The following is a 24609-nucleotide window of genomic DNA, read 5'->3' as shown; positions in this document are numbered from 1 at the left end:
AGATGCATTTTGTCCAGTTTGGAATGTGAAAAAAAATGCTCTCTTTCGGTCTTTTCACGATTGGATAGCTATCCGATCGGAGAGAAAACACATGAAGTAGGGTAGAGTGGGGTAAAACGCCCCCCGACTGTTTTTCCCAAAATACCACTAGATTGAGTCAAGATATGTTTTTGTTGTTGCTATGGACTACTACATTGACAAGAGTGATGTATAAGTATTTACTGTGAAGCTTTCACTGGCGTTGTACTTGAGAGAAAACGGATTTCACGTTAAGTGATCTATTTTTCAGCAGTAAGAAAATAAGTGTTTTAAAGCTTGATGTTTTGCAGAACATCACAGTTATATATAATATGAGAATAGTAAGGCCTGTAGTTAGGAAGTACATGTAAGTTAAGGAAAATATATATATATATATATATATATATATATATTTAGAATGACAATTTTTTTTTTCAAACACTGTCTGTGGGGTAAAACGCCCCCAGCCACGAGGGGCAAAACGCCCCCTTTCTCACTATCGTAATTATTGTAGTTACTCTGTTCTGAACATCAAATTATTTGTTTTTACATCAAATATAATCTAACAAGGTGGTTGAATAAAAGTTTTGGACTTTTGTTTCATGGAAAAAAATGACAAAGTCCTTAAGGGGAGCGTTTTCCCCCCACTCTACCCTACCCAGGCAAACATGAACAGAGTTTCCACATGCATCACAGTCATTATGATGTGTGTGGAATGTTTAATAAGGACTCTATATACTTGGTTGAAATTTACAGCATTGACTACGTACAGCGGAACAAGCTGTTAGCTGTCAGTCAGTAACTTGTATGCGCGTGATGCGCAGTGGTCGCGCTAATGGTTTGTCAGAGCTGTGCGCTTTCATTGACTGGCACGGTTTAATTCTCACACTTTAATAAAGCAATAAGCCTCAAGACTCTCTGCGGCGTGCCTAACAACGCCCCTTAGCTGTTATAAATTCACTGTAAACCGCAGCTTCACAGGGCTTATTGATTTTATAAAACGGTTACCACACAATACAAATATTAAAGCCAAAAAATATGTATCAAAGCAACTTTCATGAAGTAAAATCATTAAAAGCCTTCCTTCCGCTGGAAAAAATAGTCCCTGACAGTGAACAGCAACAGAAGTTACATTTATTACACCACTAGATGGTGGCAAAGATTGTTTACTCTTTATAAGCAAGTCACTCAGTCGCAAAGACTTTTATATTGAAACTTGTTGTGAACACGGAACAAGACGCAAATATGACAAATGCTTTGACTAGCGCTGTCAGTCACGGGAAAACCTCTTAACTGTTAAAAGGACAAGATATCGCAACAGACATTCAAACTGATTTTTTATTATGAACTAGAGCTGCACGATTCTGGATAAAATTAGAATCACGATTTTTTGGTTTCAAATAGAGATCACGATTCTCCCACGATTCTGAATATACAACCAAACAAAATAACATGTAATTTACTAGAGGTTCTGACAAAATATAAATTGCTGACTCTAATTGCTGGAAAATGTTTGAATGAATTATTTAAAAAATGGTTTTGAATGAATTCAGTGACTCATTAATAAATACTTTTCATTGCTGGATGAATCAGTGTTTTTGAACAAATCTTTTGAATGAACGATTCAATGACAAATACATTTTTTAACAGTCAGTTGTCGCCACCTAGCGGAATTAGATGTAATTGATACAACCGTTATTTGACGTGCCAAGTTCGTTTCAAAAGGTAGTTTGCTCTATTTTGATCGCTATCGTAGACATCAGTGTTTAAATACTAACTTAAAACTTATATCTCAGTACTTCTGTGATAATGTGAATATTTGTAACACAGAAATAACTACTGTGTGATTCAAAACGGCTCTCTCTGGCTCTGGCAGCACGAACACAGATTCGAACGTTCCGGTATGATTTTGTCAAAGGTTTAATAGACGCGGGAGAATCGTTGTCATTAATAAAGTAGGATTGCGTGGGTGCTTGAATCAAGATTGCAATCTTTTTACGATTAATCGTGCAGCTCTATTATGAACATGCTAAATCTGAAGGAAAATGCTAAATCTGAATGCAGGTAATACACTCGATATCTCTCTCACAATACTCTTCTACCTAATGCAGTAAGCTTCAATGAACAAAATCAATAGAGAACAAATATGTTTATGTTGCTAGGAGTTTTTGCTAAGACAGATGCAGCAACATACACACTCAGTGGCGCAGCGATACTTATGCAATGCTGTCAGATGTATGTTTTCAGGGAATTTTACAACGGCTTCGAATGTGGCTCAACCAATCAGAATCAAGGGCCGAAACTATCCGTTTTATAATAGTATTTATAACTTCTAACTTAATAAAACAAGCTGTGTTACTATGAGGAATGATTACCTCAAAATGTAGGCTAGATCTGTATGCAGGTGGTACTTTATCTGAATGAAATACATAGACCTCTCTCACTTTTGCTCACGTGGAAGTGGAAGTAGGTTGCCGACCCCTGCTATAGTCTATCATAATTGTGCAATTGATTAAGACCCTTTACCCCACGTTACTCCAGGTTTCCCGGTTAGCTGTTTTCTTGTGACTATTTAATGCTCTAGCAAGAGCTCACCTTTACATGGTTTTCATAGAAATGTAATGATTTTTCTAGTTTTGTAGATTGCGAGTTACCTGCTAACCCACAGTCACCTGCTGTCAGCCTCAGATCCTCCTCACAGTTTGACGTTTATACAGCCTCCATGTTTAATTATCATTTCCACCAGAGCTGTTTGGATCTGCGACACCACATATCCCAGCTACTTCAAAGCATGAGCCAGCTGGAAGGTTTTCGTCTCTCTTCTTTTTTTATCCATCCGCAAACGAGGCCCATTTGGACCGCCTGCGTCCACCAGCAAGCGTACAGCAGCTCCAGCTGGAGTTGAATTTACCAGTCCTCTCATCTAACACCTTTATTCCCCCAGTGCCGAAGCTCCAGTGTGCTTTAACATCTATATTTGTGGCGTATTTACATAAATGCCAACGACACTGTTTATCCATGCCAGCTGGGTGTAATTATGCTGAAAGGCATTCATATCTGACAGCAGGCTGAAATTGTGGACGACAGTCAAGCCCTGCTTCCACTTAAAGTCTGACTGCTTCATAAAGGGCTCTGGAGGAAGCAGCGTGACAAGCACACTGGATCTAGAATATTCTCTCTCTTTCTGTGCCTGCATCAAATAGTATCATCTGCAGGCTTCAGGAGCGTCTCCCGATGAGACTTGTAACCTTGGCAACAGATCATCAGCCCAGTCCTGTGGCGGCTCTACAGAGGTGTCACACGGGGCCAGAGTATTGTTTCCTGCTCGGCTTTAATTGTGCGTGGGGGGGATGGGATGACCTGTCATTGTTAGTAAGTCGGAAAAGCTCATACAGAAGCGGGCGTGTGTCACAAGAATCCCTCGGACTGTTCAGGGGAGATCGACTGCTCTTTGCTCTGGCTGGCTGGATTTGTCACTCTGCCCGTTATTGCTGAGTTCGCCCACCTGTCAAAATGAAGCATGCTGTTGAGACTTCGGTGCTGTCACTATTTATCTTTTATTGATGGTTTTGTTGGCTGTGCTCACCTGTGGCTGATAGGAGTTGTGCTGTGTTTCTGTTTTTCAGGGCCATTATGGAGCACAAGGAACTTCTGAAGGTGCAGTGGGACTGGCAGATCGGTAAGCCTCTGATTTTGACAGTTTTCACACTTGGTTTGATTGCTTGAGCTGAAACCTGAGTTGAATTCAATCACCTTCTCCCTGCACCCACAAGTCTCTTTTCACAGTGTACCACTGACACTAAAAAACTGTTTTATTGCCAATAATTCTATTCTAAACAAGTATTTTGTCAGATAAAATATCTAAATATCTAAAAAGATAACTTCACTAAATTAAAGATATTAAGAATTGTTTACAGAGAATGTATCTTTCATATCAATGAATTTAGTCGTACTGCTATGGAAGCTTGTTTCTGCCATTAAATAAAAAATAAAAAAGGTAATTGCGACTTTTTATCTCACAATTCTGACTTCTGACTTTTCTCAGAATTGCGAATTTAAACTCAATTCTGACTTTTTTTCTCTCAGAATTGTGAGATTTAAACTCTTAATTGCGAGTTATAAAGTCAGAATTGCGTGATATAAAGTCAGAATTGCAAGATATAAAGTCACAATTCTGACTTCATAACTCACAATTCTGACTTCATATCTCGCAATTCTGGCTTTATATCACACAATTCTGACTTTATATCACGCAATTCTGACTTCATAACTCGCAATTCTGACTTTATATCACGCAATTCTGACTTTATAACTCACAGTTTTGACTTCATAACTCGCAATTCTGGCTTTATATCACACAATTCTGACTTTATATCACGCAATTCTGACTTTATAACTCACAGTTCTGACTTCATAACTCGCAATTCTGACTTTATATCACGCAATTCTGACTTTATATCACGCAATTCTGACTTTATAACTCGCAGTTTTGACTTCATAACTCGCAATTCTGACTTTATATCACGCAATTCTGACTTTATATCACGCAGTTTTGACTTCATAACTCGCAATTCTGACTTCATATCATGCAATTCTGCTTCTCAGGTAAATGTATTTGATTTCAAAGATTTGAAGATGCACTACCATTTAAAAAACTAGAGTTTGTATAATTTTTTTTTTTTTTTAATGTTTTTGCATTTATTTGATCCAAAAATACAGGAAAAACAATAATATTGCAAAACAACAACAAAAAACCCTACAATTAAAAAATTTATTTGAATATGTTTTTAAAATGTAATTTATTCTGGTGATGCAAAGCTGAATTTTCAGCATCATTACTAAAGTCTGCAATTATTCATGCCTTCTGACATGTAAAATAAAATTTCCTACCATCAGAGCAATTTAAGCCTTTTAATCGATTAAGTCGTGTTTTGTCTGCCCATATTTCTAAGCTAAGAATTTAATTTCCTTTGTCAAGCATTAAGCATTTTCCATTTATCTTGAGAATATTTTGTGACAGATATAACCAAATATGCATCATCAATAGCAGTTCATTTCCTGAAATTAGGCTGGATTGCTTTCATTACAAACATAAATCACAAAACACATAAACCGGACCCCTGTCTTCAAGGAATCATGTTTGCAACTAAGTTCAGAAAACAGCTTTCATGGCACTAAAGTCAAATGAACACTGGTCTAGCCAGAGCACTCTGGTGTTTAAACGTCCTTAGAAACAACAGCAGACACCTGAACGGACAGGGCTGATTAAATATTGCTGTGCACGTGCTGCTGAACTCAGGGAGAGATTCTGAGAGGCAACATCACCAGGAGATGTGGCTTTCCATTTGACTTCCTCACAAATGATAACAGGCATATTTAAACTGTTGACAAAAGACAATTAACAAAATGAATTGCTTATGCAGTCTGTGACATATCTACCCCATTTATAAATACACACGCCTGCGCCTGCTCACGTCTTCAAAATGAAAGCACAAACACAAATGAATTTTTATTAAAGCAATAAGCCACTTGAGGCAGTGGGTTACACTGATTTTACTATGGTTAATGTTAAATGCATCTGATTAGAAACAATTACAAATATCATTTGGTTTGTAATCCCAATTAGATAAGACTTGGCAAAACTACCGTCTTTTTATGCAATGTATTTTATGACCCAGGAAGTCACTTAAGTTTAATCCAGATTGATGCAGCGGCTTGATGAAGTGTTGAGTGGCCGTGCCAAAGGCAGCATTTGGGTTGCATCCCAGGAGGATGCTGGCTTGTCACAGGGACATTAGCAAGTCTAGAGACGCTTGAGGGGGCAACGTCATTAACTGTCAGGGCTGTTGCAAGTAACGCACTTTATGCCAGAAGAAGGAATGTCTCCCGCCAACTGCGATGCCCTTGATAAATAACGAGGGCATGTTGATTATAATGCATTAGTTATGTTGCCACTGTCCTTGAAAGACTGAGAAAATTCATACTTATTTGTGTACCATTGCATATATTATATTTATTAATATACAGTGGCAAGTATTTGGATGCTTAAAAATGTCTGAATGTTATGGAAGCTTGTTTCCGTCGCACTCTAACAAATAACTGTAAAAAATGAAACAAATTTAAAATTAAAATAAATACAGTTTTCCATTGAAACAGTAATATACCAAAGAAAACAATGCATTCTGGGTAATATTATTTGTCATTTTCGAGAAAGTAGTCTATAGGCTTCTTTTCTTATTACCCAGAATGCATTGTTTTTATGGTATATTACTGTTTCAATGGAAAATGGTATTTTACTGTGTAAATTTGTTTTTGTTTTTTTTATTATTCCATGCATGGAATAAAAAAATGTAAAAAGGTATTTGCAACTTTTTATCTCACAATTCTTTGCAATTGCAATTGTGGATTATTTAGGCTGGCCACACACTTTTTAAGCCTGATTTTGGGCTTGATTTGCAACCCCCAACTATGGGGGGGTGTGGCCTGTTTCGAGGCTTCTTGCAACCGACTTTTTTGTCCAAAAAAATCCTCAATTGTGTGCTGTCATTACGATTATTTTACTGCTCCCAATCGTGTCAGAGCCCGCACGATTACAAATTGTAAATATCAAACATGTTTGGACCACGTTGGACCAAACAGAACTGAACCATGTTTGCAGTTTGTTGCGTATGGGGCTGCATAGCCACAGACCAGTCAGGGTGCCCATGCTGACCCCTGTCCACCGCCGAAAGCGGTGCCATTCATGTGGATGTTACTTTGACACCTACCACCTACCTAAGCATTGTTGCAGACCATGTACACCCTTTCATGGAAACAGTATATTCCCTGGTGGCTGTGGCCTCTTTCAGCAGGATAATGTGTCCTGCCACAAAGCAAAAATGCTTCAGGAATGGTTTGAGGAGCACAACAACGAGTTTGAGGTGTTGACCTGGCCTCCAAATTCCCCAGATGTCAATCCAATCGAGCATCTGTGGGATGTGCTGAACAAACAAGTCCGATCCATGGAGGCTCCACCTCGCAACTTACAGGACTTAAAGAATCTGCTGCTAACATCTTGGTGCCAGATACCACAGCACACCTTCAGGGGTCTAGTGGAGTCCATGCCGGGTCAGGGCTGTTTTGGCAGCAAAAGTGGGACCAACACAATATTAGGAAGGTGGTCATAATGTTATGCCTGATCGGTGTATATTTCACCATTCTGAAAAAAAAAAGTCAGAATTGTGGGAAAGAAACTCACAATTCTTAAAAAAAAAGTCAGTATTGTGAGATAAAAAGTTGCAATTACTTTTTTCATTTTTTTTTTATTCCGCGGCAGAAACAATTGCTTCCATAGAATATCATTACATTAGATTCAAATAATTCAGATAGTAGCTTTTATTTTAAGGACAGATAGTTCACATACATTTTCTTAAGCAAAACACTTCACAAAATGTTTTCTCAATTATAAAACTGATTTCACTTGATAATTTGTTATAAAATGCAATAAAATTTAAAAAATATATTTTGTGGCATCATTAGTTAGATTTGTCAGATCCACTCTGAAATGTTTATAAAATGTTGTCATCACCTCCAACTAATTATAGTTCTTTTTAAATATTCAGGCTTTTTTTAACAGAGTAACATTAAATCCTCGCCTACAGATAGATCTGAACTTCCCCCTGAATAGCAGGTGACAACTTATAATTCTCTGATGTGCTACATCGCCAAACAGTGTTAGCAAGGCGTCTGAATAAGTTATGAAGCCTTCTGCTCAGCTCCAAAGCCTCATAGCCTGAAAACAAACTGCGTGTGAACAGCACTGAGCTCTGATAATATAGTGTGATATAATCCTGACATTGATTTGTCCTTACTGGGTACAAACTGATTACTTGTTTTTACCTCAAGGGTTTCAGAGTTGATCATGTATTTTTTTTCTTTGATAGCTGTAGTGTCACTAACAAAAATTATATATTTTTTTATGACAGCACATACTAATATATATATATATAAATAATGTCATATAATGTTTTATGGTACCATACTAATACCATGTTTTTTTCATGGTAGTACCATTAAATTCACTTTGGAGTAGCATGTAAATATACAGTATGTTTTTAACATTACAGTAATGATATTTATATTGATTAATTAATAATTAATAATAATTTTATGTATTTATTTTGTATTTATTTTTTATTTATTTGTATCTCTGCTTTTATTTTCTAAACTGAGATAGGAAGAATCTATTGAAACATCAAAAAAAATTTTTAAGATTTTGTTAGTATTGTCTGCTTTTTCATTTCAAAACAAATTATTATTATCTATCTCCATTTCTGCTGCGTCTCCATCTGCTGGAATAAAAGTTGTGTCCTTTACAAAAGCATTTAGAAATGAATGGCCCGAGAAAACACAAGTGAATAATCTAATTTTTTTGTGCCATCCAATTCCATTATGATTGTGCTGGATGAATTATGACCAGAATATCACAGCTGCTGACTCTCTGTCCTCTATATGACATAAAAAGCTGATTGCTGGTAACAGGAGAATATTGGGCTAAACTCCTCACTGGCTTCATCTGTACCCTTTTCAATCATTTGGCACAATATGAAGCTGTAATATAATGTTGTACTGTAAAATAATAGAAGCTGTTTATATTTTTCTATGAAGCCTGTACATATAATGCATTATTTAGAGGTATTCCATAGCATGTAAAGTAATTACTTGCTTTGTGTTATAATGCGTAATATTTTTTTAAGAGCATAGCCATGAATAGGTAAGCATTATAAATAAGAGATAATGTATCACAGAATAAACCAGATCAAGACCCAGATGCAATATAGATTACACGGCTACTTACCAAATAATTAAATAAGTGGATATAAAATATTGATTTAAGTTTTATTATGTGAGAAAGAGACTTCAGAGTGATATGAAAGACATGAGCTAGACTTTTAAACAATTTAGCAGTCATTTAATCAAGTATTCCAGAGAATTTATTATATTATTTTTTAAATATATACTTTAATTTAAAAAAAAAAAATGTAAATTACATTTTTATTGTTATAACTCACATTTTGATAACAAATATGATTATAAAATACCTATAAAATAAAACAAAATCAAACATTTATTTTGCCTATCTGAGGTAGTTGATTAACATTTTTTTTTTTTTTTTTTTTGAGGTTGTTGATTAACAAGATTAAGGATCTGTTGTATGTATTGTTCAGTTTTTTCCTGATGTGGCTGTAAATGCCTGTTCACGCCAAGAACGATAACTATAAAGATAACTATATTAGCGTCCATACCAGCAGATGATATCATTCTGTTTATTCTTAGCACTGCAGTTTTGTCATCTGCCATTTTAAATGTTCGAACTCTTAAAGCAGAATGGATTCTGATTGGCTGTAAATGTTTTTATCATTCATCAGCTGGAAAAAGTCATTCTAATGTGCTGTTATCATTATAGATGTGGTGTTAACTTCTCGTAGAACGATTTTTAGAACTATATTGTTATCGTTATAGTTACCATCCTTGGTGTGAACAGGCCTTAAAGGGATAGTTCACCCAAAAATGAAAATTCTGTCATTAATTACTCACCCTCGTGTTGTTCCAACCCCGTAAGACTTTCGTTCATCTTCAGAACACAAATGAAGATCTTTTTGATGAAATCTGAGCGATTTCTGTCCCTCCATAGACAGCTACGCAAGTTCATAAAGATATCGTAAAAATAATCCATATGAATTGAGTGGTTTAGTCCAAATTTTCTAAAGAATCATGATCACTTTATATGATGAGCAGATTGATATTAGTCTTTTATTCACATATAAACAGGCCTGGTTCTACGGGGGCGCTAGAGGGAGCTAAGCACTTTTAAACGCAAGGAAGAGCACCCTCAGTTGATACTGTAATAATATATTGGCTAAACAGATTTGGCAATTCTCCAGTGCATATTTGTGTTTGCGCTCAAATGTATCTATTTACAGTGTTTTTGCAGCGGTGAGCAATGTAGCTAGTCACAGACATAGTTGTTGATCTCTTGAATGCAATGGCCAATCAGAGGTGTTTAAGTTAGTCAGAATCCACTCACCTTGGATTTTTTTTAATCTAGTTTTTATTCAGTGCTGAGTTATGCAGGCTCGCAAAACCTCTCATTAACAAACAAAGTGTAGACACGATGTAAGTAAGAGATTTTGTGATATCGCGATGAACTGACAAAGCAACAGCGTTTTAGTGATTGTAAAGGGAGCGGTCTTGGTTCGGTTTTGAGGATACAGCCTATATAATCCATTGTTTTTCATGCTGCTAAGAGGACCGATGGCCAATTGCATGCTGCAAAGTTTCAGAAGTGACATCTATATATAAATGCTGGAATGGAAATGGGGAGCGGGTCCCCCGCAGTAGTAATTGTGAGCGCGTTCCGGTCCCCCCTGCGGTAGTAATTGTGCTCACGTTCCGGTTCCACCTGCGGAAGTTGAACGAAAGTCTTGCGGGTTTGGAACAACATGAGGGTGAGTAATTAATTACAGAATTTACATTTTTTGGTGAACTAACCCTTTAACTCTTTATGTCCTCACAGGGCTGCTGTACATTGGATTCAGCGCATGCATGTTTGGCCTGTACAGCTTCATGCCTGTGGTAATCAAAAGAACCAGCGCCACAGCGGTGAACCTCTCTCTGCTGACAGCCGACCTGTACAGCCTCTTTTGCGGCCTGTTCCTGTTCCAGTACAAGGTCAGAATATGCTCTCTATCTCTCACCTCCTCACCGCCGCCATCATCATACATGTCATTACACCTGCTGTAATTTTGCTCACTTGCCCTTGTCTCATCCATTTTTTTTTCTCATGAATTTTGAGCATAATTGCTCTGCTCTCCTTCGCAGAGACTCTGTGACTTCAGTATGAAACGTGCAGCTTTGGCAATCATTCACACCAAGAGATTAGAGATTAAAGCTTCCTAAATTCTGCACATAATCTACTTAAGTCTACTTAAAATATTAGTCAAGACTTCTTTTCACAAAAAACAGTGATTTAGTTTTCCTGTGGAAGGAGGAGCGAACGCAGATATGTGTGTGTTGCCTTGTGTCGTCAGGTCTTAGATATGTAATTAATTTAAAATAACATAACATAAAATATTGAGTAAGAAAATAAAAGTGTCTATAGTGCACTGCAATGGTGTCTTTGGTTGTGGCAGTTACTTGTGAGTGTGAGTTTGCTGTTGGGTTCAGTGTGGTTGCACTACTTCATGCTTCAATAACGGACATTTTGAAAAGCTGCATTACATTGAGACAGATTCACAATACAATAATACAACGCCTTTAAAAGAATGAGCAAGGACTTTCCTTTGCCTTTAGGGAAAGATCCAGCCACAATGAGACTTTACCTCTATACACCACCATTACAGCGAAAGCCATCATTGAACAAAGCCATTAGTCATACTGTACAATGAGCATAGTGTTTTAAACTCCTTTTCCTCGTCTAGTACCGATTACACTGTCTGGAGGACAAAAAGAGATTCTGCTTCTTTTGAATTTATTATTATACAGAGTGTCACACTGATTCGTTTTAATGGTTGCGGTGCTATTAAAGTGAAAATAAAGGTTTCTAAAGGGAGTTTTTGCAGCGATGCCATGGAAGAACCATTTTTTGATTTCCCAAATAACCTTTTAGTTAACTGTTCTTAAAAGAACAATTTTTTTCTTAGTGTGAAGAATTTTAAAAATCAAAAGAACCTTTTTCAACTATAAAGAACCTTTTGTGAAATGAAAAGCTTCCAAGAATGTTTAAGGTTCTTCTTGAAACCATCAATACCAATAAAGAACCTTTTTAAGAGTGATGTGTGTGTGAAAGTGGTGTTTTGCTGGTGGATAAAATGGCTTGACTTTTTTTTTTTTTTTTTTCCCCAAGGTGAATGTATTAGAACCATATTTCTGAGCTTCTGGATTCATGAAATACAATTAAAGTGATAGATATGAAACAAACCTCCATCTCTGTCGCCAAAGGCAAAAAGATTACTGAATGTTCTCTCTGCTCGTTGGGAATAGTTAGAAGTGGCTCAACAAAATCAGATTTGGTCTGAGTGGAGCGGTGGTTTTTTTTGTGACAACAAAAGCAGTAATCACATTTAAAGCATCTCTGGCTTTGTTTTCAATGTCCTTGTGTGAAGAGGCTCAGCACAGCTGTCATCTCTGTCTTTTACTGAATTGCACAGACAGAAATGATCATGAATTTCAGATAGTGTTTGATAGACATGCTGTAATGCATTATATATTATATTATTAGAGTAAGTTTCTTTTGTTTTGTTAATTTCAGCAGTTTACATATACTAGAAATAATGTATTTTTGAAATATATTTGCCCGGTTTTTATATTTGCAAGGCTTTTTCTAAGGCACATTTTAAAAAAAGTTATGTCTTAATTTAACTAAGGCCTAATTCTGGCTTAATCTAAGCCCTGTCTGTGAAACCAGGCCATTATATTATATTATATTATATAATATTATCAATTATATTATATCAGTTATGTTATATAAGGAGTATGTTGCTTTTTTAACATTTTACATATACTAGATACAGGAGAATATGGTAAAATAATGTATCTATTTTTTAATTGAAGATGCTGTTAATTTTTTTCTCATATTTTATCTTAATTGCTCTTAACTGACATTTTGTTTTCTTGATAACCAAATACACAACTTCTGATCAAACTTTAGAAAATCATTAGTAGAAAAAAGCCAACTGTATTTTGATATAATTCATTTTCACACAAATATTGAAATTTTTGTTTTTTTCACTCAGTTTTTAAATGTGCATACATAAGCTTTTTACTACATCTTTAAAAATAGCATTATCAGATTTTAGAGTCTTAACTATCTTTTTTAATTAGCATTAAGCAGCTCTGTCAATCATTTTACTTTTTTTTTTTAAATCAAATTAATTTCAGTGTTTTTAAAATGCGTTGCCAAGTTACAAAAAATGCACATCTCAAGACGAGTGTTCCATTTCATTTGATTCCACTCAAGCATTTGTTTTTTAACTCATTATTTTTTAGACAATTAATAATTAACTAAATGAATGCATTAAATTGACAGTCGTAGTATTAAGTATTTATAGTGTCTTAACTATATGATGCTTATGACTGGTATGGTATGATGAGCCTCAGTCTTCTAAAATATTTCATATTATTGTTCTCTCTGGTCATTGTGCTGTACACAAAAAAGGCTAGGGGTTACATCAGCATGAGAGAAGCCGGCAGACATGTAGCGCCTCCTAATGAATTCCTCTCCAGCCCTGAACTGAATGCCAGAGCCATTTGTAATATGGTCATATGTATCCAGAGTGCACTCGGATTCTTTGCACGCTGTTGTTATTGCTGGTCTGTAGTCTGCACCTGCAGTCTCATCTCAGCCCTGTCCTTTATTTTTGTGTGGCCTTTTGTCTTCTGAAACCTGGTTTCTGCTCACGAGGCAAACTCAAGGTCCTTGTGAGTGTTCAGCGGAGCCTAAAAGTCTGAGACAACAAGATCTAATATCATTAAATGAATAAGAAAAGTCATAAAAGGTTTGAGAAATATTTCAGATTCTGAGCTATTTGTAGTACACTAAAAAGCATGTGACTCCTATGTACAGACAGACATGTTTTTGCTTCCACTAAAGCACAATGTGTTCTTTGGATCGTCTCAAATCAGGGTTATTATAGTTAACTAAAACTAAAACCATAAAAGAACATTTGTTGTTACTTGAAATGAAATAAACATTAATTTAAATATATATATATATAATTTAAAGTAATTTTTAAAAAGAGAAGAATTGAAGCATTTTTCCTAGTAGTCTCAGACTTTTGGACGCCACTGTATATGAATCCATATCTGCAGCGGACAGATATTGGCGTATACCCACTCTTGGCTAAGACCATTTTGAACGTGCTTGCATGTTTTTCACAGTGATTTGCCGCTTGTCAGACAGAAGTAGATGAGAGTGTGTTTGAAATTTGAATCGAGCTGATTCCCACAATAGCCTTAGATGTTCTGTTCAGCTGAACCAATTCAGAAGAAAAATGAGCTGTGATGATTGATTTCTGATCTCGACAGGTTGCTCAATTTCCTGAAATCTTGGTTGCTGGTAGATGTGTGACAGAAGCATGTTCTCACTGCAATTAGGCTTTGATTTTTCCACTTGGTTTGCACTTTGTGGCGTGTTTGGTCCGGTTCCATGAGGAAAAGTAGATCATTTGATGGTTGGATGTATCTTCTTATGCACAGCAGTTGGGTTGTTTGTAAATAGTTAAATAGTTAATAAGAATTTTACTGGAAGCATTTAGTGGTTACAGAACAAATCATTTAAAACCCGCAAAGGGAGATGGAGACTCTTCACGTGAATCAGCAGATATGCCAATATTCATGCCCTCAACTGTGTTGTACAATTGGACTGAAAAGATCCTAACTGCCAGAGATGATTGATATTCTCCAATCAATTTAGATGGAGTAAAGTTTGTTATAGGTCATTTATGTGGCACTTTTTATGTTCTCCTGATTAATATCTAAATATATTGGATTACATTAAACTCAAAGAAGATGGATCATATTAGTCTGATTCCTTTTATACAATATCAGATTTAAGTGAACATAAGGATGAGTTTTTAAATCAATTCACTTAAATGAATTAGGTTATAAATATTCCAATGTTTATTTATTTTTCCCTTTCTCTAATTGAATACGCACACACACACACACACACACACACACACACACACACATTGGGTTTCCAGTTTTCCACATGGGGACCAAAAATGTCCCCACAACATAGGAAATACCTGAACCACACACACACACACACACACACACACTAAAACGTTCAAAGAGCATTGCATACTAGGAATGATTTGTATATTGTACAAAAATATGATAAATAAGTGTACTGTAGTCATTGCATACCACATTTAGCTTGAAATCGATGTTGGTTCATTAGTATGTACAGTAATCCTACACTAAAAGGCCTTATGCCGATAATTAAGTCTAGTAATGAATGAGAAGTACTAATCAAACTATTGATTTATTCAGAGATAGTGTGCTCCAGACTGTTAGCATTGATTTGAAAATGTGGTTTGGTGCTTTTACTGTAAGTTCTCTTTTGTCTAATTTAATGGCTGTACTATTTCCCTTCACAACAACGTGGAGATACGCAGCAGCGGGAGGAGCCATTACCTGCAGCACTTCAAGGCTAACGGGGGATTTTAAATGCTCCTGTAAACATGCCTCCTTTATTGAGGACAGTTGTTAATAGCTGACTAATTTTATTCATTGAAATCAATGAATATGAAATTTGAATGTGGTCACAAAAGCTTGCATGCTGAACACAGTCTGTTTTCTGGCTATTTTAGGCAATTCTACTATAATTACTGGGTCAAGACATGCTTTCCATTCAGCCTTGCATTTTCTTCTTCTTCTTCTTTCTTTATTTATAAAGCACTTTCACACAACTACTAGTTGATCCAAAGTGCTGTACAATACAGGTAGAATAAAATGAATAAGAGACAACAAAACATTGAAACACAACATAACAATACGATTTACATAGCTAGATAAAAGCTTGACATAAGATGATTTTTAAGCCGGCATTTAAATACAGGCAGAGAAGGCGCAGCTCTAATAGAGGCTGGTAAATAGTTCCATAGACTAGGACCAGCAACAGCGAAGGCTCGATCACCTCTGCAATGGAGCCTAGATCTAGGATCTGAGCATTTAGTTGATTTAGGCTACACAGCTCACTTCATTAGCACAGACTCATGTGACATTTGGAGTTTGATTCCCATAGTTTAAAAAGGCAGTGATTTGAGATTTTCTGATTTTTTTAAATGTGCATATTTACATATGTGTGGTGAAATATATGGAAGTTTGTTTAAAATAAAAAAAGAGGTAATTATGACTTTTTATTTCACAATTCTGACTTTTTTTCTTGCAATCGCAAGTTTTTATCCCACAATTCTGACTTTTTTTTCTCATAATTTATGAGTTTAGATATAAAGTCAGAATTAGGAGATATAAACTTGGAATTATTAAAGTCAGAATTGCGAGTCATAAACACTGAATTATGAGAAATAAAGTCAGAATTGTGAGTAATAAACTTGGAATTATGAGAAATAAAGTCAGAATTGTGAGTCATAAACTTGGAATTATGAGAAATAAAGTCAGAATTGCGAGTAATAAACTTGGAATTATGAGAAATAAAGTCACAATTGCGAGTAATAAACTTGGAATTATGAGAAATAAAGTCAGAATTGCGAGTAATAAACTTGGAATTATGAGAAATAAAGTCAGAATTGTTTTTTTTTCTTCTCAGAATTGTGTTTATATCTCACAATTCTGACTTGTTTCTCAGAATTGTAAGATATAAACTCGCAATTGTGAGTTAAAGTCTGAATTTTGAGATTAAAAACTCGCAATTGTGAGAAAAACGTCAGAATTGTGAGATAAAAATTTGCAATTACTTTTTCTTATTTTTTTTTTATTGCATGGTGGAAACAAGCTTCCATAGAAACATATTCATAAAGGCAAAAGCAATTAAATATGAAGAAATTAATAGGGTGGCACACGGGATGGCTTGCGCACCCTAGTGTCACTATATCCAAGTTAGCACTTTTTCAAATTAGCTATGTAAATGATCTATGAAGCCATATTTGTGTAAGAATAAAAAAGACAAGTTTTATTCTTTGCAAACCCTTCTTTAACACATGGCTGTTTGTCTCTAGGACAGTAAAATCCATCTTTGGTTCATAACTTTCATTTTGAAATATGACACTCAGAACACCTTGCATATTGCAGTATGATTTATTGTGAGTGTGAGAATCTTTTATAACAGGTTGTAATTACATCACTGTACCCTTATTGAAAACTCTTTTCTCCCCTAACATTTGGGAAAAAGGGGGCACCATGTGTCTGGCTTAAAATAGCAGGTGCTTTATCATAGTTTTGCTGGCATGTAGTACCACTTGATATATTTAAATGAGGAACCTGACACACCGGCAATGTAAGCAGAATATATTCCTTTCCAGCAGATATTACTCTTGCTGGCTCTAATACCCTTCCAGTACTGGAAAATCACTCAGGCTGTGCTCGATCTTCCATACGTTTGCCAGAACCATCTGCCTAATTTCTATCCTGTGGTCTGCACTGAACTCTCAGGTGTGTTAACTTTTTAAAAATCCTCTGCCTCAATTTCTCTGCTATTTTCACTTGGGAAAAGCTTGTTTTCTCCTAAGTGTAAAACAAATTCTTTACAATGGTAACTTTATAGCTCACAATTATGATTTTATTTATCAAAATTGTGACTTTATATTTCATAATATGAGTGTATATGTCAAAATTGCAACATTCCACACAATTATTATTTCTTCCAATTGCAAAAGTATTACTCATAATTGTGATTAAATCTCACAATTGCAACTTCGTCATTCTTAAAATTGCGACTATTTCCCACAATTGTCGCTTTATTTTTCACAATTGTGATTTTCTCACAATTGTGACTTTGTCTCCAAATGTGAATTCATTTCTTCATTTAAACATTTTTACATTTACCTTTTTTATTTTTTTTCTCTGAGGTGGAAACAGGCTTTCATAGATTAGCCCTTCACTCCAAACCTCTGAAAATAAAGGTTCTTTAGTGAAGAATTTTGTCCTTATCAAGAACCATTTTGCTGTATTCAGTTCTTGAGTTGTCTATATGATGTTTTAGAGATTAAAGAGTTCTTGAAGTTACGTCACAGGTTAATCAGATCATTGTATTGGTTCTAGATACCATCTGAGGGAGTTCTTTTAAATACCGCTACTTCTGTGTCATCAGACTAAACCTCTCGTCTTTAGTTTATTCATTTTTCCTGTGTATACTCATCCAAATGCAGACAGATTTATACAGACTTGATTTTATGAAAAGCAGCTCTGAAGATGCACAAAAGCCACACCAGGACATAGTGTCACTTGCTTTTATTGATTCATTGGAAATATTTATTCTGCTGTGATGCTCGAGGGGGGAAAGGCAGCAGAGAGCTGCAAACTGCGAGAAAGTGTCAAAGTTTATTTAAAATTCTCTGTGGAGTTTTCTAGACTTCAAAAGCCTAATGTCTATCACTGCAGGGCTTTGGAGTATTCTAGCAAATATTTATGAGTGTGTGTGTGTGCATGCATGTAAGTTTTTACACAAGAGTCACCTCAGCTCAGTCTGGCAGACACTGATGGTCTCACGGTGGTCCTCCTATTAGAGCTTTTAGATGTGATGTGATCAGATTATAACACTAAAAAGCAATTGCATATAAGGCTTATTGACTCACAGATATTTTGATGCTTTGAATTTATGTAAAAGCCGTCTTCGCCAACAATATTCCCCCAAACTAATGATGTTTTCTGATCAAACACTTTCATATTGAACAATGTTTTTGATTTGTTAATGGTCTGTGAGCTTACAGCGTGCATTGCAGCATTAAAAATGAGCAATAATATATGCAATTACTGTTATAGATGTTTGCTGACTTCATTTATCCTGTTGTAGTTATGTGTTGTCTGATGTTAAAAGCTAATCTTTTACATTTGCCGTTATTGAGGTTTATGTGCGACATTACAATCATTGCTTCACATCTTGCAAAGATACTGAGTTCACTGCTGGGAAAGTTACTTTTATTAGTAATGTATTACAATATTACGTTACTCCATAAAAAAGTAACTAATTGCGTTACTTAGTTACTTTTTATGGAAAGTAATGCGTTAAATTACTTTTTCTCATCTGGGCTGGGCTGTTTGTTTTTATAACAACTAAAAAGTTCTACTTTTGGCAAATGTAAAGGCCCTTTCACACTAAGGGCCCTTTTTAATGATCTAAGTGCATGGTCTGAAGCGCATGGTGCAGGTGCACTTAGGGCATGTCCGAATCCACTTTTGCTAGTTTAACGACGAAAAGAGGTTGACACGCCAGGCCCATGGTCCAAAAGGGTTGTACCTTGTCTCTTAATGAGTCATGGGTGTGTTTTGGGCGTAATGTGCAATAAACCAACCAGAGTGTCATCTCCCATTCCCTTTAAAAGCCAGGTGCGCTCCCATTCACTATTTACATGGCGGAATATAGACACCCTCAACCTGACAAGTCAGTTTAAATATATGTGTGTATTGCCACAATTGGTCAAATAATTAGCCAATTTCATTCATCATTACTGCAAATAGGTAATTCTGTTACCTACAATGACTATCCATTATGACATGGAGGCATTTTTATCTTTATGTACACAATAGTAATCTTTTACATTGTAATCCTTTTATTTTTAATATTTGGCATGTTTGTGTGCTGCTGTGCATCCATGTGAGTAACAAGCAGAGTGTACACGCGTTGTGCACCCGCCTATAGGCGCATATTATTAACACGCCCTTTAAAAATAAATAAATAAATAAAATACTGCGCATTGACTTTAGACCAGGTATTTGTTGGTCAATGGCGCAGTCGTTTTCAATTGCCTCAAAATAGCAACATGCCAACAATGCACCTGAACACACCTTGTTTTCAGACCAGCACGCCCATGGGCGAACAGATGGGTGTGAGTGCATTTGCTATTTAAAAACCGTGGGTGCTGGACGTGAAAATGATAATTGGGTCGGGCTGAAACTAGCAAAAAACACTACCGTCACATTGCGCCGGGTGTATGATAGGGCCCTAAAAGGGAAATTAATAATAAGCCTCAGGCTGAAGGAAATGCAAATTTATGCCTGTACAGCCTTTAAGCTTTGCTGCCATTCTAGAATACAGAAATTGATGCAGGAGAAGTAGTAAATGAGTAAATGTTTTCTCACATTTATTCTAGAACTAGTTTAGAATACCCATCCTGTTTACACACAACGCATCTGCACCTCATGATTTCTCTCAACATGGGGACAGGAGAGCTGTCAGTCAATAAATGGGAAAACAAAGTGACTTGCGATACTTATTTGAAAAAGTAACTGATATTTTCGTGTAAATTTAAAAGTAATGCTTTACTTCATTGGTTACTTGAAAAAAGTAATCTGATTACGTTACTTGTAATGCGTTACCCTGTACACTGGTATTAAGAGACACATAAAAGTGATGACACGTGAACATTTTATGTGAATCTATTTAAGAAATCTGTAGTTGCCCTTCACTTTATTGGCTGAACAAGAAACACTATTGAGAAATCTCAAAAATCTTAATGCATCAGATTTCTTTGGTGTTTATTTATTTTCAATTTTTTCCACAGTGATTAGTCATACTAACAGCTGAATCCTGCTCTTATGGGCCAGAGCTGAAGGCCGTGTGTAATTGGAAGCACTTTGTTAATCACAGCCGTGATGGAGAGATGGACCACGATCAAGCTGAAAGCCATTGTTCATAGCACAGCTCTACTGCCAAAACTGGTTGTTGTGATTCTCGTCCGTACTTCAGACCCTACGGATGAAAAACTATTGATGCGATTTGGAGATTGAGTGACGGCAAATAGAGTGAAGCTTTGGCATTTCAGTTTTCAAAGTCGTGATTGTTGTTGCTATTTTCAAAGCGCTGACAAGGGTTTTGAGTCCCTGCTTGACCATAATACAGAGCAAAATATAGTCTTTAATGCAGTGCTCAAAAATGACATTTATTGTCAATGATGCGATTTTATTTTACGTTCCATTCCAGGGTATAATTTAGACACCTGGTTATTTGGAAATACCATAGCTGCTAAAGTTATTGGTTTGGTCTTTAAAAAACTAAGCAAATAAAATTGAGCGGTCTAGAAGCTTTCTAAAATTAAAAAAAAAAATATATATATATATATATATGATTGGGCAAAATTCAGAATTTAAGATTTGGCTCCCTTTCATGAGTGTTAATCGGTCTTCCATCTAAACCTGCTATGTTATTTGGCTTCATGCTGAAGAATTTGGGATAAATTAGAACATTCTGGGAAATTTAAGTTTTCTTCCACCGAAATCCTTTAAAGGGACAGTTCACCCCAAAATGAAATTCTGTCATCATTTGCTCACCGTCAAATTGTTCCAAACCTGTATGAATTTCTTTCTTCTGCTGAACACAAAAGAAGATATTTTGAAGAATGTTAGCAACCAAACGGTTGATGGACCCCATTAGCCGCTTTTCCACTGTCGGGCCAGTGTCGAGCCAGGGCTTTCAACGGGGCAGGCTAGGCTAAAAGCCTCTGACCTGTAGCACCGAGTCCAAAACCATGCTGTGTTTCCACCGTCAGGCCAGAAGCTCCGTAGCACTTTACTAGAACTCACCTGTAACACGCCTCTCTGAAACAACGTCACACAAAGCCTACATTTCACCAACAAATGGAAGTTTTATCAGAAAACTAATCAGAAAGAAATCACTGGAAACTAGCGAGATCGTAAAGCGAACATAATAAAAGTGGCCGTTTGTTGGCATTTTTGTTGTTTACTTAAAGATTTAAAACCCAACCATCGATGTTTTACCACAGTTTCACAAGAATAAGTGATAAATTGATGATAATTAATTATTTTTGTGTCAAGATTAAACATTAGTCACAGAAATAAAGTGGTATTTACCCTTATTGCACAAAAGAAAGAGGACACACGTACTTAGTCGCATCTGTTTCTGTTTATTTGTAGTCACAGGACAGTATGTTTACATCACATTTAGAAAGAATGATCATTTTTACCAAGTTTCCACCAAAAATATGACCTGAGGAGCTTTAGCACTCTCTCCAGTGACAGTCCCAATAACAATTATATTTTCAGTCAGAGAAACAGAGGAAGCTCCCGAAAAAGCTCCCGGGTTGCTTTATTTATGACATATGTGCAGTTAAATGGATATCAGACAGTCCGGTAAGAGACAAGACATACTGACAGATAAAATAAATACACGATTGTGATAGCCTACGTATATGATTTGTCTGATTTCTTCAAACGGTCGTATTTACCCTGTTTACTATGGTAATAGCGTGCATAGTCTTTTACATCGCATATAAATATTTCTGCCTTATACGGTGATCAGAATCCACATCGGATCAAAAACAGAAGTTATTTCAAACACTCGCTGCTGTCTGAAAGTGAGTTTTGAGCTAAAATGATTTTAAAAGTCTTTAATGCTGATGTTAGCTGGTAACCTATATGAAATCATCCGCGGCGTTGCCGTCTCCAGACTCAGATAAACTCCGCCTTTGTTCGTAAGCACTCCCTTAAGCCCAAGCTGGCCTGCTTTGGACCAAGGTATTCGGCGGGCCAAAAAACCCTGGCTGTTGGCTCGAGGAAGCCCCAACGAGGCACGATCAAGCACCGGAAGTGACAGTGGAAACGTGAAAGGCCCTGGCACTAGCACGCCCGCTTTAGGCCCGACAGTGGAAACGCAGAGACTTTCATAGTATTTTTTTTTTTCCATACTATGGAAGTCAATGGGGTCCATCAACTGTTTGGTTACCCATATTGTTAAAAATATCTTCTTTTGTGTTCAGCAGAAGAAAGAAATTCATAAATTTTTGAAACAACTTGAGGATTAGTAAATAATGACAGAATTTTCATTTTTGGGTGAACTATCCCTTTAAGACAGGCATTCCCATGACATTAAATCACATGTAATGCATGTCTCACAACATGGATTTTGAACCATGGTTAATTTATTAATGCCATCCCACCATAATTACAATCACAAGTTGTGTCCCAAACGACACACTATACACTATGCACTTATACACTATGTACTCATCCATGTAGTGCGTGAATTGTATAAGGTTATTTTGTTATTTAACGTCGGAGTCTGACAGCCCCTTCCCCGTAATTAAAGCTGCACCAGTCGAGTGCATGAAGTGTCCAACGTTCCACACTTCGTTTTTTCCGTTAATTTAGTGCATCATCCGGGTATTTAAAGTGTACTTTTTCTTTTAGGAATTTTCAGTGTGAACACACTTGATCTGATTTATGATTAATAAATTATGATTTTAAGTTTTAAGTCAGTGTTCTGTTTAGAATGAATACATCATGATTTATGAAGTCATTGTTCTATTTAAAAGTAATAAATTATGAAGTTTTAAATCAGTGTTCGAATTAGAATTATTATGATAGAGTTTTTAACTCACTCTTCAATATGTGAAGTTGATTATATTGTTTGTCTGTCTACAGTTTTCAGGGCTTTACCTGCTGTCCTTCTTCATCATCCTCCTGGGACTGGTCCTCTACTCCTCTTCCTCCACCTACGTGGCACAGGATCCTCGCGTTTATAAACAGTTCCGCAACACGGGAAACGCTATCACAGACACGCCCACTGTGGGGCCCCTGGAGCCTTCAGTGACCTATACGAGCCTGGGTCAGGAAATAGAAGAGGAGCCTCGCATACGAGTAGCCTGAAGGGGGCGTGGTCAATCCAAAACCAATCATCCACTGCCCGGCCCAGCAGTCTGTAGAAAAGTGAAAGAAAACGATCACTGAATGATGTAATCAACCACGTAGCAAATGAGTACACTGTGATCACGAACTGTCAATAGGTAGCAGTGACTTCTGTATATCTGAGTTATCAGATCCATCATGTATAGAGATGATTTCACCTCATTGCCTCTTTCCCCGCGGCAAATTAAGTGTTTAGAAGGATTCGTGCTGACTGTTTTGTCCAAATGCTCACTTGTGAATGTTTTATTTTCTTATACGAGCACAAAGGGTTCATTGTATCTGAACGTTTGACAAGGTTTGTCTCATACAGTTTCATGAATATTTTATGTTTTAAATCTAATGACATCTCTGGAAAACTGCATTCTGAGTTTTAAAATGCTGATTTGAGCCAGTGCCTTGCCATGTAATATTATTATTGTGGGTTCCATTAGCCAATGAGAAATCATGACTTCTGAAAACAGTGTCATCAGTATTGGACATCATGTCTTGATTGCATATTGTATTATCTGCTCAAAATTATAAATATTTCCATCTACAAAAAGGTAAAAAAAAAAAAAAAAAAGTGTGATTTTCCATCTTTCTTTAACTGTTATACCATATTCATTTGTTTTATATTTGTCATATTGTTTATCTTGTTTTAATTCTGCCAAGAAAGGGTACATGCATTTGTATTAAATATAAAAGTCTGTGTAATAGCAATTGATTGTAAACTTGTAAACTATTTTACTGCACTTGACTTTGTTTTATAAGCAGTTCAGTCTTTAATTATCATCTTATTTGGATAAAAATCCAGTACAATACATGTGTAAAGTTATTCTGAACTGATATCTACATTTTGTTTTGTTTAATTTTTTTCTTTTTTCGTTTTTGTCATTTAAATATTGGAAATTCTTAATGTGTCTGACTTGCTTAAAATAAAGTATATTTGTCTTAAACTCAAAAAACATGAATGTGCCAAGACTGGGAAAAAATACTTTTTACATTGCAAAACATTGTCACATCATAATCAAACTTTTACTTAAAGCATATCAGATAACATGATGGTGCAAACTTCAATTTCTCCTTTAAATTAAATATTTGTGAAGACCCTGAATATGTGATGAAATATTAACCTATTGAATCATTCTGTTTACAAATGTAGAAGACAAGCTCTTACAGAAACTTCAGAGCAAACTGGGTTGCACTATTTTCAATCAGTCCCTGTTTTCATTATGTGCAATATTGATTAAA

The 24609-nt window shown here is 36.0% G+C and overlaps 1 protein-coding gene across 2 annotated transcripts in view; it reads left to right on the top strand.

The window, feature by feature from the left end:
* The window catches only part of LOC127501838 (dehydrodolichyl diphosphate synthase complex subunit nus1), a 111980-nt gene extending 87657 nt beyond the window's left edge, over positions 1 to 24323 (top strand). For both annotated transcript variants that reach the window (XM_051874067.1, XM_051874068.1), the window contains 3 exons: positions 3645 to 3697; positions 10574 to 10728; positions 23116 to 24323. In XM_051874067.1, the coding sequence (XP_051730027.1) occupies positions 3645 to 3697; positions 10574 to 10728; positions 23116 to 23340 (433 nt within the window). In that variant the 3' untranslated portion in view covers positions 23341 to 24323. The remainder of the gene's footprint in view (positions 1 to 3644; positions 3698 to 10573; positions 10729 to 23115) is intronic.
* The last annotated feature ends 286 nt before the right edge of the window (positions 24324 to 24609 follow it).

The sequence above is a fragment of the Ctenopharyngodon idella genome, chromosome 20, assembly GCF_019924925.1.
Source record: "Ctenopharyngodon idella isolate HZGC_01 chromosome 20, HZGC01, whole genome shotgun sequence".
Taxonomy (NCBI): domain Eukaryota; kingdom Metazoa; phylum Chordata; class Actinopteri; order Cypriniformes; family Xenocyprididae; genus Ctenopharyngodon; species Ctenopharyngodon idella.
Note: the sequence above shows the minus strand (reverse complement) of the source record. Positions and strands in the feature narration are given on the sequence as shown.